Here is a 15,154-nt window from a genome sequence, read left to right as displayed (position 1 = left end):
GTATTGTCCTGATGTTTTTAGTAGTGGTGATGACTAATGGCTCTTCCCCTGGTGTTTGGAATGTCCCTCAGGTAAGGGTGGTGTCTAGACAACCATTTCCAATGGTGTCAAGTCACAAATGAAGCTCTGATGGTGGAAAGGGTGACCAGAGTATAGGGAAGGGAGAGACCCTGTGTATGGCCAGTGTGACCAATCCCCCCCCCCCCCAACACGTTTTGAACCAGGAACTGCATATCTGCAGTAAAAGCCTGTCGTCTATTCATGACCAGCAGATGGCAGGAAAGCACAAATCTACCAACTTAATCAACACAAGTTTTAATAAAAGTGATTTGTTGAACAATGAGGCAATGGTCATCTCTGGAGTGGTATCCGCAACCTTAGAATATGCTATTCAAATAATGCCCAATTTTAGCATGCCATCTCATGAAACTTTTATTTTTACAATCAACACCTGAAATGATGAAGGCACTTGCAAATGACAAGGTAGTGCAAAATGTAAACCATGCTTTGGTGTTTAATTTGTACCGCTTTACTTAAGATTTCATTAAACTTATTTTATTATTTTTACCAAATGTACCAAAATACTGGCAACGAGGAAGATCTTGGGTAGATGGTAACAAGAATAAATATGAAACAAATTTAAATCATACCCTAAACATACCCTTTAGTCTATTGATCATATAATGTGGTTAAACACAATACATACGATGAGTTTATATTCCATCTCACTTCCTGGTGGTCTATTATATTCCTATAATATTTCCATAAGGGGTTTGTCTAATTTAGCTCTGGCATGTAGGCTGACAGTCTGTTGTATTTTTAAAGTTTATTTTAGGGTTAAGAATTTGCTGTCATCGGGCCTAGGGATAGGGTCATTTATATTTTTGGTTTTTGGACCTCACCTGTGGTCTCAGTAAAAGCCGCGCTCCTTGTATCAGCAAACTACGACTCCCAGCATTCACCGCGGGGATCCTGGGAAGCAGTGCTCGGCTCGCCCGGACCAGGCTCGGACGCGGAGCTGCAGTTGCACCTCTACAGCGGGTTTGGGAAGCCGTGAAGCCGCTGGATAAGCGTTTTTAAACAACGAGTCAACGCAGCGTGGCATTTCTTTTCACCGTTGTATTTTCCAGACGGGATCTTTCAGCATGGGGAATGGCATCAATAAGGTATGATTTCCCATCTGTTGCACGCGACCATCGTTGAGTTCACACTCACGAGAGGTCTTTCGGTGTTTTGAGTGCAATTAAGGAGATGTCATCCTCACTAGAGTCTTTTAGATGTTTATTAAAAAAAAGGTTGTGCTGATTATATTTGACAGGACTCGGTTAGAGAGTAGACGTGTCTTCAAAATAATCAAACATAAACCATGAACTTAAGTGGTCAAACTATGAATATTTAACATGATGGGGATTGTTTTACCTTATATGTTGGTTATAATTCTAATCACATGATCTAAAGTTTAGACTTGAACCTATTATTCTTAATAATCACTGTTTCCAACCCATTAACGACAGATGTAAATTAGTTTATAGCTAACTCAGCTAAGAAGCTGTGCACTGTCCCTGTTAAACACACAAATAACTAAAAAATGCTTTTACCATGTCTTCCTTATGTGTACATGTGTATCTCTGCCCTTATAGGTCCTGCCTGACCTGTACTTGGGGAATTTCAGAGGTTTGTCTAAGTGTTCTTTTTTTTTAATCATTTTGATTTGGTTCGTGCATATGACAACACAAACCCATTATATTTGTTTGTGGTGTCATTTGTTTGTGTCAGATGCAAGAGACCGGGAACAATTAGCCAGAAACAACATCACACACATCCTGTCCATCCATGACAGTGCAGCTCCCATACTCCAGGTGAGAAGCTCTCTATTGTTATAATATATATATATATATATATATATATATATATATATATATATATATAGATACACATATACACATATACACACAACATCTTTGCCCTAGTGTGCATCTTAAATTGCCTATTAATATGTTAAGTGAAATGGACAAGCAAATGAGGCTGAACAGATGTGACTGGGCCCTCTGCATGTGTACTAGTACCGTGCACATGACTCGAGCTCTCAGACCATAAACTGGTCTGTCAGGTCGGTCGGGAAGAGGCGCCATGCTACCTCTTGAGCAAACGGTATTCCTTCCCGAGTGAGTGAGTAAACAACAAGCAGGAGACTTTTACCCTCATGTGATAGTTGGAGTATCATGAAAAACGCAAGTCAACCACAGTTGGTTCGGTCAGTGTGCCGAGTTGTGTGCCTGCGTGGGTTTGAGAGTAGGCGGTTGTTCTTGCTTCAGCCAGTGTGGACTGTGCTGTCTCGCTCCATTATTTGTTTTTCAAGGTTTTTTTTTTTTTTAAGTAAAGTTTCTCTTAAAGCTGTAGGTACAAAATCTGACAATTTTCTCAGTTTTGTAATTTTTTTTTAAGGAGGGATGCACAGGTGTGACTACAAACCTGCGTAACATTGCCTTTATTCTTCCACATACAAAAGCACGGCGTGTGCCCACCATCAGCAACAGGCACATGGAACCTGGAGAGCGTTGATGATGGTGTTCACCAGCTGCTGATTATTGATTTGTGTTATCAGAGCCAAGTGGCTGCTGACGGGTAACAAGTAGTATACTCTTTCCCTTAGGAGATGACCTATCTCTGCATTTCAGCAGCTGACCTGCCCACACAAAACCTGTAAGTACCAAGATGCAGCACAGCAACACAGCACAGAACAATGAACGGCTGAGGCACAGAGAGAGAGAGAGAGAAACATCCATTCGTGTGGGCGTCTGAGGTTCATTTTCTTCAAGCTAAGGTGTAAATGATATGCTTTCACAAGCTCAACATTTAACTGTGCACTTGATCACATGTAACACGGCTGGATCCGGCTCTTGGTGCATGGTTGTTTGCATGTTTTATGTAACGTGCAGGGAGATGGGAGAAGAAAAATCAAGGTTTGATCATGTATCACCAAATGACACCCTGGTTTAGACACACACACACACACACACACACACACACAAATCCTCTATGGCCAAATTGACATATCAGGCGGCCTTTTAGCAGGAAGGAAGTCTCGCAGCTCAGTTCTGCAGTTTTAGCGTTGTGGTTGGGGCTGTGCCTCTATTTATACGCACCCCCCCCCCCCCCCCCCCCCCCCCCACACCCTCCACACATTTGCACATGGACATGCACATATATATATATATATACACACACACATACGCACACTAAATCCCTTGTCACCATTACTGCCCCGGTTGCCTCATACCTCTTCGGTTCAGACTGCGAGGTGTTTGAGACCTGTTATGCGATATATGACACCAACTCTCTCAAAGTTGACGTGAACACACCCCCATCCTTATCCATCAAGGATAAGAAATAAAAAGGTTTGACAAGTCAGGTGCATAAACATACACTCGGCATGTACAAACAAGTGTTTGTACACTACCAATGCAGCTTTAGAGGCATGCAGGCGCTGTGAAGTGCCAGCGAGGACAGAATAACAGCACATAGTCACAGCTCGTCTAACAGATCTTGCTGTGATCTCATAATGGTTTAATTATAACAAACATTCTTATGCTCCACAGAACGAAGCACTTTAAACAAAGTATAATGTTCATGCACGAGTCCCGCCTGAAAGGAGAAGGCTGCCTCGTTCATTGGTGAGTGAAAGACATCTTGCTGTATCTTTACCGCAAAGCTATAGATTGAAGGTTCACTCACACAAACAAGAGAGAATGCAAGTAGCTGAACTAGATCGGTTTCCTCCATCTATCTTCTAATAAAATCTAGATGTGTTGAATAGAAGTGTACAATTCATCTACAGCTGAAAAAAAAAAAAAAAACCAGAGATCAACCAAGTCAACAAGTGAACTCGTGTGTGTCTGCTGCAGAGAGGCGATTAAGTGATAAGCAAAAGCCTATTCTTGAACTTCCTAAAACAGAGTACAGTAACAAGTCTGACCCACATTGTGTTTGTGTAGTTGGGTAGCTGACCTGTGTTCACAGGGGAGAGTTATATTTGGTTAGACAGAGGGTCTTCTCAGAAATACAGGGGAACAAGAGGCTATTTATATGGCGCTGTGTGTATTTCATCAGTTTCTACACTTGACAAATGATGTGTTACATGCAGTGTTGGGAAGGTTATTTTAGAATAACCCTGATAATATGTAACTAGTAATCTAACTATTTGAATAACTTAAGTATACAGTGTAAAACCTGACCATAACCCGGATGCTCATGTGCATGCTGACACACTTATTGGTTAAAGTGTTGAGGAGAAATTGGGCTGCTCACTTTAATTTCATGCATCATACTATTTGTCCACCCCTCTCTTCTTACAGTTTGGCAGGCGTGTCTCGCAGTGTCACCCTGGTGGTGGCTTACATCATGACGGCGACGGGACTGGGCTGGCAGGAGGCGCTGGCTGCAGTGAGGGTGGTCCGCCCCTGTGCTGGCCCCAACCTGGGCTTTCAACGGCAACTCCAGGAGTTTGAGGCTACTCAAGCTGATCAGGTCGGTCCTAGGAATTGATCAAAGATGGAGCATGAGAGAGTGTGGAATATCAGTGTTAAGCCTTTTGTAAAAATGTTTACAGCGTCATCAAAAGACAATCTGTTTTTTTTCTTCCCCCTGTAGTTTAGAGAATGGCTACAGAAGGAATATAAGGACAACTCCTTCAATGATGAGGCTGATCTACGAGACCTGCTTGCCAGGATGTCTAAAGTCAATGGTGAGGGGGTGGAAAAACAGGCATCTACCCCACCTGGAGGCAGCTGATCAGATCTTTTGATAAGATATCTCGCCGCTCAACCTGGAGGATTACACCGCCGTTCAACGTTACAGTATTCAGGACCTATCTGGAAGTCAAATTTTTCTTTGGCGTGAACTACCGTCAGGATGTTTATCACAGCTGTGATCCTCAAAATATCACGGACATGAACACTGAAAGAGTCAATTAACATGTGAAGCACACAGGCACTGTTTTAGGTTTGGTTGATGTTTATGGTGCAGGTTTCTTTTCCTAATTTATGAATTGTTTATTGTTTATTTATGCACAATGTTTTTTTTTGTTTTTTTTTGTACTGTGTCACGATGATTTCAAACTGCGAAATAAAAGGAGTAAAGTCAAGTGTTTTGTGAGGTTGTTGTTGTAGTGAAGGTGATACAAACGCATGCTGTGCCCTGTTTACATCACTGTTTCCTGGTTGCCTTCCTGTTTGTCTTATTTGCAAGGGAGGTCATGCATGTGATATCCAAAACACCAAGATCACGTTATTTTATCAGGCTCTCTTCAACATTGTCTTAAGAGTCTATAGAGCATAAAAAAACAAAACATTAATTTCAGCACGACGAGATATCGCATTAAATAGCAGAAAGCTGGGCATGCGCGTGGAATGCCACTGGAGGGCAGTAATACTAAAGTAGCCGAAACATATTTTGGATTCAACCATAGCGTCTTCTGACCTTGGTTCCTCATGCCTCGATTCAATATTTCCCCAATAACAACATTATACAATTATAGTGAACAGGTGTCACTGAAAATCAGGTTGAAGGCTACTTATAGGCTTTCTGATGACAAAATATGTGTGAATATTGTCGTATTGGTAACATGCACGGGTATACTGTTCCATTCCGTCGCGGTGTCTGCTCGTGGTGTCACGAGAGGGATTCCCCACCGAAGTGCTGCGCTGGAGATGAGTTTCACAGAATTAAGCGCATCTCCTCTTGAACTTCTCAGAGCACGAGAAGCTCCTCCCCGTAACAAATCAAGATGTGATAAAGGACACCGAAAAGCTTCAAAAGAGAGTTCAGCGGGGAGAGCTTGCATGATTTACGGTAAGCGGCAGCAGCTCCCTTTTTTTAATGCATTGACTGCATTTTCCACATTGAATTCAATAAAGACTTGTAATTTAACAATTAACCCCAATAGCTTCAGTCAGGAGAAAATAGGTTCATCATTCATTTTAGAATTTCTGATATTTGCATAATTGTTCAATCTTACTGAAGTTGAATTATTGTCATGTGATAAGATACGTCGTATCAGCATATATTCCACCATGCATTGTTGTTAAAATCCTTTCTATAATTCTCTTGTGTTTCTATTCATGCACGTGCCTCAAATGAGTCATACTCTCTTTTCACTGACAAAACTGTGTTAAACGTGATGAAGAAAGTAACACTTGAACCTCCACCCTCATACCCTTCCTTTTATAAAACAGCAAGACCAAAAGTGTCAAAAGCATGGCTAGATGAAATATATTACAACTATAGGGCTGCTGAGGATAAGTTGTGTGGAGCACAAACTAACCCTGGCATCTCTTTGATCACTAAAAGAGTTGCAATTGTAACTACAAATTGTAATAATGGTACCTTAACAGAGGAACCTTATTCTTCCAGTCTTTCTCGGTTTAATTTCAATGAGTGAATCTTACATGATAAAAAGTAAAACATTGTGTCGCCTAGCTGTGCCTATACTGTTCCGTTATGCGCTTTTGTTTTATTCTAGTTTGCAGAGATGAACCTTGATGAGGACAGTGGCCTGTCAATCAGCTGCGGCAATGGAAAACTGAGACAGTGGCTGATCGATCAGATTGACAGCAGGATATACTCCGGCCTGGTTTGGGAAAATGATGAAAAGAGCATCTTTAGGATTCCGTGGAAACACGCAGGAAAACAAGACTATAACAGAGACGAGGATGCAGCGCTCTTCAAGGTCCGACCATCCCACCTATACCTTCTCACACTGCACCCGAAACCTCCAACAGTTCCATTTTTCAAACACACTATTGGATATGAATCACCAAAAACTGTTGTAATATAGTTACTCTGAAAAGCAGATTTAGATTTTGTTTACTTTTTTTTCTCGTTGCACACGAAGTGTTCATGCAATGATCCATTCTTCAGAGCCACTCTTAGTATATAGGCACGACTAAAGAAGAAGTGTAAATTAATCTAATCAATAATTGTTTCAGGCATGGGCGTTGTTCAAGGGAAAACATAAGGAGGGAGTCGACAAGCCAGATCCCCCCACATGGAAAACCAGACTACGCTGTGCTCTTAATAAAAGCAATGACTTTGATGAGTTGGTAGAAAGAAGCCAACTGGACATCTCAGACCCCTATAAAGTCTACAGAATCATTCCAGAAGCAGCCAAAAGAGGTGAGTGTATGTCAACAGCATCCATCAAAACTGCAGTGTAGTTTGTGAAAATTACATTCAGCCACACTATGAGGTGTCAGATGTAATTTGGTGAGTAAAATAGTTTATGGTTGAAATTTGACAACTGTAAAATCTAAAGCCCATTGCAATGGTTACTGTATCTACAGACCACTGGTGCATTTCACACAGAATCTCACATTGTTTGCAGGCTATTGGCAATTTTTCACATGCGCCACTGCAGTTGTTTCTGATGAGGCAGGAAGCACAAAGGAAGCCAAAGCATGTACCAAAAAGGCCGTAGTGCTTTTTTTAGAGGGCTTCGGTTAGTAAGCGCAGGGTGCACATAACACAATCAGGCGACCTCCAGCCTTGCATAACTAAGTTTCTGCCATCGTACAACAGTTTTTGTCACACCAGAGCAGTTTTTGCTCTCTGAGCTAACAAGTCGAAATCAACAGGTTTCAGCCTCGGCCGTCTGTTGCACTCACTTTGCAAAGCACCCTGTCACTCAAATGAACAAAGCAGGACCTCACAAAGTGCACAAAACATAAGTTTGAACCTGCCAAAATGAATTAGGTTTGTTAAGTCCATAGAATCGTTTGCCTTATATGTTCTCAGTTTACTGTTAATCTGCACAATAAAACTATTTGATCATCCTGGATTATTGTCAAAGATGTTCAGTTTTATTTTTTTGAGGATTGGAGACACAATGTCTTCAAAACAAAGCACGGACAATATTGTGGACTAATTATCTGACAAATGCATTTCTAATTTTGTATGTTTACAGGAATGAAGATAAGCATGGAGGAGACTCCATCACATGTAAATGCCCTTGGCTATATTCCTCCATATACGTCTTCACATGACCAGGTCAGCATGCTGGTCATGAGCACATACATGAATGTGTAGTATTACTGATTGCACATATATTGTTTAAATGGCAACTTGTCTGACTGACCATCCGTGTGGTTCTTTCTCAGGTATCTGGCTATATGGTTTCTCAGGAGAGAAGGGACTGGAGGGACTACTCACCCTCAGAACAGCAGCCGCTTCCTCCTTCACACCAGCACGGGCCACTTGCAGAGCTGCAGTATGGTCAGTTCCACTACCCATCACCGTTCAGCCGGGCTTGGCCCGGGTCACACATAGAAAATGGTAAGATATGTCCAGGATTATCAAATAGATTTAATCATTGCCTCTGTACGTGAGTGTGGATGTCGTGCTCAGCATATGATGCATGTCTTATCTTCAATGTCACCTTATTGTCTATATTCTAGATTTTTAGATTGCTTTAATGTGTGGAATTATGCTTTTTTTTGGGAATAATGTTGTCAATTTACTGACGTAAAATGTATACAGATTAGACATCAATAATTAAAAACAAGGCGCTCACCTCTGCACAGCGGCGTAATGCCCTATGACATTCAGTACTCAAATTATGACCATTATTTATTTGATTTATTCTGCACAGGTTTTCAGCTCTCCTTCCACACCTACTTTTCAGACTCCCAACCACCGGTGTATTCTATCAACCAAAACAATGGCATACAAGGTAAAGAATCATCTGGGGCTCATTTAGAGACAGACGCACACAGAAGTTCTCTCACATGCCTGTTTACTATTTTGAAAATATTTGCGTTTGCAGATAAGAAACTACAGAAAACTTTGTACAGCACTTACTTACTTCCCTATTTTGAAGAACAGCAGACCATGATAGTGAATTGGGAGTTTTTTTTATCTATCACCCGATGATAGATTATAAAAAAGGGTTGAAAAGGAGCTTGAAATACTAAGAGAGAAGTGAGTAATTCTCTGCATGCCAAGATTATTGATAACAAAGTTGTATTTAGCTTGTTATTCCAGGGCTGCCATCAGATCCGGCTGTGAGGCTCAAATTGTTTCCTACAAGGATGTATCTGCTGAACGCTCGTCTCTTTCTTCCAGATTTCAGCCTGCATGTGTCCCTATACTACAGAGAGTCTTTGGTGAAGGAGGTTACCACCACCAGCCCAGAAGGTTGCCGGATCACCTCTCCTTCCTCCTCCTCTCCATCCTCTTCTTCCTCCTCTTCCCCATGCCCAGAGGACAAGCTTCATAGCGGGGCAGAAATCATCCTTTTTCCATTCCCGTACCCTGAGTCTCAGAGGCAGGGTGCTGAGATGCTTCCTAATGTACTGGAGAGGGGGGTGCTTCTGTGGATGACGCCTGATGGCTTATATGCTAAGCGCCTCTGCCAGGGACGGGTTTACTGGGAAGGACCTCTGGCTCCTTATGTGGATAAACCCAACAAGCTGGAGAAGGAGCAGCCATGCAAACTGTTTGACACCCAGCAATTCCTGATTGGTAAGCAAATATGTTTCTTTTGTGTTCGGTTCACATCTGCAGCTTTGGAAGCAATGGCGGAAACACATCGGCAATATAATGTAGTTCATATAGTCAGAAAGTGGTGGTATTCAGAGAACGGCCAAAAAATATAACTTCTCCTCTGAGGACACATTTAATATTATCAGTTTGGTGTTTTACTATTTTGTCATTCATTATCTGCACCAGCATCGACATGTGAGTGCCAATAGGAGGACTTGACAAACCCATGAATTAACACTTCTGCCACATTGTAGAGTGATATGAACAATGTATTAGTGTATGCACTGCTCATACTGTAGGCTTACACTGGGAGTCAGGTCAATTGTTACCACGTAAGCAGTGGATTAGAACTTCTTTATCTATTTAGCTTGATCGTAAGCGATGCGTCATGTTTTATAAGATGATCGTATATCCCCTACAATGTAGTTCAGTATAAAGTATCGCATAAAGTGGACTCCAATAAAGTACAAGTGTTTTAAAATTGTGCTGAAGTACACTAATTAAGTAAAAAATAGCACAGGTGTTGATTCTTCTTCATAGTAATGTTTAGCTCATAGTTTAGGGTGTCATTGTATTTCAGTATGTATTTTGTCCACTGGTGTTTGTACAGTTGGTTGGTGTCATGACAACTGTAAAAAACAACAACATAACCTTTACAGAAGGTATTCCACCTTCTTTTCATTTTTTTTAAAGAAAATGCTTTTCACAATTCTTCAGTCAAGTTCTAATTAAAACTATACTTGACTCTCTCATGCTGAGATTGTAGTCGTGAATAGTTGTACTTTTTATCCAGTTGGTGTAGATGCTCTTTGGTAACCGAGGTCATGGATTTGGGTTTTACTGCTCATTAAACTCTTTCAGCGATCAGAATAACTAATGCACTAATAACCATGCTACTTCAGAAAACAACCATTATGACAATGGTTGTGGTCCTGTTGATGATGGCTGTGATGTTAATGATTACGATGAAGGACGGTCTGCAGTTGCTTTAGCTGGGTAAATCCCGCACAGTGTTGAAGTATAGCGTTAAAAGCCTTGTCACAAAATCATCAGGGGGCTAAAGTGTGTGAAGTCCCCACCCACCTCCTGTGGTCCAACACGCTGTATGACAAGATGGTGTTTTATGAGCCATCTCACACTGAAATTTCCATCATCCAGATCAGTGGTTTCCAGAAAGGACACAATGATAAGGGAACGTGTTGTTTGAGAAATGATTATTTCTTTTTTTTAATGTTTCTTCACTGTATTTTTTAAAAGTGGTACACTGGAGTGTGTGATAAGTAGCACAAAGGGGATTTGTTTTGCAGCTCATTCCCCTTTCTGTTCTTGCTCCTCTTCTCCCAGAGCTTCAAGAGTTTGCCCATAACGGCCGACATTTACCGAGACACCAGGTGGTGCTATGTTTTGGAGACGAGTACCCCGACCCACAGCGCCCGAGGAAGATGATCACAGCACAGGTAGCCAAACATATGTTAGACTTATTTGTCACTCTAACAAGCATTTATGTATATTGGCAAATTCATATATGGTTGTTAGAAATACGACTGTACTACAAACGCAAAATGCCGTAATTAGTCTTCATATTTGGTTAACATTAACACCTGAATCCGACTTTTAGTTTACTGTATACTATGTAAATGTGTAATTTCTGTGAAAAAAAACCCTTTTTGAATTTGAGCTTACTCCAAAACAGAGTTAGAATAAAGTCAAGCTGCAGCCAAAGCAAGAGAGCTATATGTTGCCAGCTGGTGAGCTAGTCACAGCTAAAAGTAAAGTTAAATTTACTCATCAACTTTCCCTGGTTGTTATCTGTAATTGAAGATATCCATTTAATATGACCTGACATGTTCGGTATTTAGTTAGTTATTCCCCTTCTTATATACAGTCTATGGCTATTACACATAAATGAGGCAGTATAGTTACTGGGTATAAGGGTAATTAGCTTAGCTAGTTGAATTCTTGCAGTTCAGTTTGGTTAAGCTGCCATTAAATGTACTAAATTAATTAATTACATTGAATGCAATAGCAATATGAAAAGTATTTATAATACGACAGACAGACACCTGAACAGAGACGCATTTAAGTCATATTCATGGACCGTCAATAAGCAAAATAAAGTTTACAAGAAAGCTGCAAGAAGTGCAGTATTTGCATATTTTAGGTATTATGTAGGTTCTATGACAATAACCCTATCTTCATATAAAAGACATTAAATGAAGGCATCGTTGGGGCACAGTATGCTAGCCAACCAGAACATGCACTTCTAACTTCTTTTTCTCAAGTTCACTGCTTCTTTAGATCGGTTTAAATACTGCTCTCTTTCTTTATAGGATGACATAATTAATCAGTCACAGACATATTTCATACATAGACCTAATTTCATTTTAGGTGGAGCCAGTGTTTGCCAGAAAACTGGTGTACTATTACCAGCAGAACAATGGCCACTACCTGCGGGCTTTTGATCACGTCCAGGAACAGAACACATCTACAACAATCGACTATCCTTCCCAAAGACCGCTACAGCATATTCAGGAGTGACAAGCACACACATACACACACACACACACACACACACACACACACACGTGTGAGGGCATGAATGTAAACGTAAACCACTGACTGTTTCTCATGCCCTGTGACTGCAGTGTACTGTAAATGATAGAAGGTGTCCTGGAACTGAGGGGTAAAGATGGGGAAGACCCTGTTGTTTTCACTTGCACACCTATGCGTCGTAGTCTTTGTGTCTGTGACTGCAGAGTTAAGTTCTTTTTTTTTCTACAAGTATTATTGTGACAGTGTGAAGGATGCGGTTTGAGGGTGAGGGGATGAGGGGAGCGGAGGGCGAGTGAGACAGGAAGTACTAGCACAGGTGCACAGGAAGAATGGCCCCTAACACAAACACTGATATGTCAAAGGGACAAAACTGAGTATGAATTAATAATTATTGTATTTTCAATGTGATTGGTGCACTGAAGTGGCACAATCACAATCTTTGCTTTTTAAACTGAAAAAAAAGCTCCTTCTGTGATTCAAAACTTTTGTTGAATACAGTTATTGAAGAGCAAAATAACAAAATTAGCTTGGTGCGCAAGTGTCAACAGTATCTAAGTCCATTGTAGACCTCAATTCTGTTATGGTGGTGTAGTTGAGGAAGCTGCGATACACATTGTTTATCTTTTGGCTGTATGTTGCAGGATGCACTTACGAAAATGTATCGATCTACTGAATCTGGTCAGCTTTTAAAAACATGTGATTCCTTTAAAACTGAACATTGTTTTGAGATGATTACAGAGATTGTAAATATTCATTTTTTTTCTATTCATTGTTTTTTTTTTTGCTTTGTCTTGTAAAATACTGTGTAGTTTTACTTCTTCGGGTGTCAGAAACAATCTGATTTGAAAACACCACCTTCGGTTGAACTTCTAACAATTGATAGAGATGAAACTTCTGACGAGGGTTCGCAAGTAGACATGGCTTCATATTCGATGCTCACAAGCAACATAAGGTTGGGGACCACTGGCTTACAACTCATGATCAGAGAGAAGCTTTGGCCTGAAGGTCTGTGTCACCAGAAAGAGTGGGTGGCCTCGACCAGACTGGACTCAGGTTGACTGGAAAAATCACAATCATCCCGTAACTTGCAAGGAAACCGTTCCTGTTCCTCTTTACCTGAAACTTTAGGCCTCTCAAATGGGAAGAAAAACTACCTTTGTGGTCAGCGTGCAAGTTGAGCCATGGCGGAGGCCTCTGGTTCCCATGCTGATACTGTAGAGGTTCCCATACTGGATGTAACGCTCACACAAAACTAAGATCCTAACAACCTACAGAGGAATGTGTATACATCATAAGACGTATAAATCCAATAGTCAGGATAATGCAATTCCTCAAGCTCCTGAAGTAATAAAGGCTGATGCTGCAGCAAGAAGGGATACATGTTTTGTTATGTTTTTCCTCTGTGGTCCAGAGTTTCGATCTCTGCATTTACTTCCCTCTCACTTAAACCACATCACTTTCACAATGGCTTTAAAAGTCTGACCAAAATCACAGACGGGAATGTTTTTTTTTTTTAATGTGTGTGTGTGCATGTGTGTGTGTGTGTGTGTTCTAAACCATAAATCATTTTCATATCATCTTTCTCTCTGATTCTGTGCTGGGTGAAATTTAGTTTCTCATTATTTCACAGTCAGACTCATTCAAAATATAACCCTTATAGTGAAAATGTTGCTAGCTCCATGTACAGTGTGCTGTTGTGGTAAACACTGTGTGTGTACATGTGTAAAGGGCTGTGTGTGCATGTGTGTAGGTGGGTACATATGCGTGTCACGCAGTTGCACTATTACTGTTGTCAGGAATTGACATTTATGGACTCAGGATAAAACATGTGACTCCCCCGCCTACAACATCAGTGACTCAAACACAGACACACACACCCATTTCACATCGTGCTTTACAGTAAAACAGTCAAGACAAGCTACACAGGAAATCACAAAATAAAGTGTACACTGAAGAAAATTAGGAAACACTTTATGTCTAAGTCTGTAATGCGTTATAAACATAATTGTAACCTGTTATAATCTGCAAATATTCACAATACTTTATCAAAATAAGTATAACACATCATAATGCATTTTGAAATTACTTTTATGCTCAAGTATCATAATTCTTTATAATTGATGGTCACTCATTTGTTGTTACAAGTATGTATGTATGATTATTATACACATAATAGAAAGAGTTGCTGAAAGTTGTTCTGTATTTTGTACAACATATATGAATAATCACAAGGAATTGAGATTTTAATGAGATAGATTAATAAATGGATGCACGATTTATTTTGAAATAAACACACCAATCTTCTACTTCTCATGTCTGATGTGCTGTTTTGTCTTTGAGCTCTTTTTGATTGTCAAACAAAGGGAGGGAGAATGAGACTACTTTTTGGTTAAAAAAAAAAAAGGAAAAGCACACTCACACATGGTGTTTCCCCCTCTGCAGGAAGCCACATCATTTGTAGTCGGGCTTCAGTTTTTCCGCCTGTTTGAATCCGTTACTCCAAGTGACACGGCCTTATTCCTTCAGTCGAAGCTTTGAAATGGACAGTTTAGTTTTTGATGCCCGCAAACATCACCGAAAAAAGGTTTTACACAGAAATGAAACTACCGCGAACATTTCAAATGCAACACTTTCTCCAAAAGAAAGTTACATCTTGACTCAGTGATGAGTAATCTGTCTGGGCAAATACTGAAACATTATTAATGTGCACTGTGTCAATCTTCATGCTAATTGTTTCCACCTCAAAAGAAAGCAACAAAACATTCACTGTAACATTGTATTTGCTGTGTAAATATCTCTATATTATTCTGTTAATGCTACTTTTAGTACCCTTCACACATGGATCATCTTGTCATTTGGGGGTTTCACTGCCACTACAGTGGCATCAACACTGTTCACACTTACTGGAGAAGTTGTTCATACTTATACTCTGATGTTCATTTTAAAAGGATTCTGTTAAAAAGCTACAGATTCAGAAATCATTGTTGATTTGTTGATCTATTAATGCTTGATGAATACATCAAGGGTCTGAGGCAAGAAAAAAAAATATGGGTGCATCACAATA

The 15,154-nt window shown here is 40.3% G+C and overlaps 2 protein-coding genes across 4 annotated transcripts; both read left to right on the top strand.

Moving 5' to 3' along the window:
- The first annotated feature begins 233 nt into the window (after nucleotides 1–233).
- Nucleotides 234–5,143, top strand: dusp22b (dual specificity phosphatase 22b). Its single transcript, XM_076097175.1, has 7 exons — nucleotides 234–1,166; nucleotides 1,641–1,674; nucleotides 1,777–1,859; nucleotides 2,654–2,703; nucleotides 3,600–3,674; nucleotides 4,356–4,527; nucleotides 4,651–5,143. The coding sequence occupies exons 1-7, from the start codon at nucleotides 1,146–1,148 to the stop codon at nucleotides 4,789–4,791; spliced, it is 576 nt and encodes a 191-aa protein (XP_075953290.1). The 5' UTR covers nucleotides 234–1,145; the 3' UTR covers nucleotides 4,792–5,143.
- Nucleotides 5,144–5,779: 636 nt separating this feature from the next.
- Nucleotides 5,780–14,396, top strand: irf4a (interferon regulatory factor 4a). 3 transcript variants are annotated; one of them, XM_076097174.1, is made up of 9 exons: nucleotides 5,780–5,850; nucleotides 6,521–6,727; nucleotides 6,987–7,173; nucleotides 7,961–7,995; nucleotides 8,154–8,328; nucleotides 8,645–8,725; nucleotides 9,118–9,516; nucleotides 10,882–10,994; nucleotides 11,926–14,396. In XM_076097174.1, exons 2-9 carry the CDS (start codon nucleotides 6,530–6,532, stop codon nucleotides 12,073–12,075), a joined length of 1,338 nt encoding a protein of 445 aa, XP_075953289.1. In that variant the 5' UTR covers nucleotides 5,780–5,850; nucleotides 6,521–6,529; the 3' UTR covers nucleotides 12,076–14,396. The 3 variants fall into 3 exon arrangements, with proteins under 3 accessions (XP_075953289.1, XP_075953288.1, XP_075953287.1); XM_076097173.1 differs by having other exon boundaries at nucleotides 7,961–8,043; nucleotides 8,678–8,725; XM_076097172.1 differs by having other exon boundaries at nucleotides 7,961–8,043.
- Nucleotides 14,397–15,154: the final 758 nt, after the last annotated feature.

Source organism: Anarhichas minor, unplaced genomic scaffold (assembly GCF_050575085.1).
Source record: "Anarhichas minor isolate MPS153535 unplaced genomic scaffold, ASM5057508v1 ptg000024l, whole genome shotgun sequence".
NCBI lineage: Eukaryota > Metazoa > Chordata > Actinopteri > Perciformes > Anarhichadidae > Anarhichas > Anarhichas minor.
Note: the sequence above shows the minus strand (reverse complement) of the source record. Positions and strands in the feature narration are given on the sequence as shown.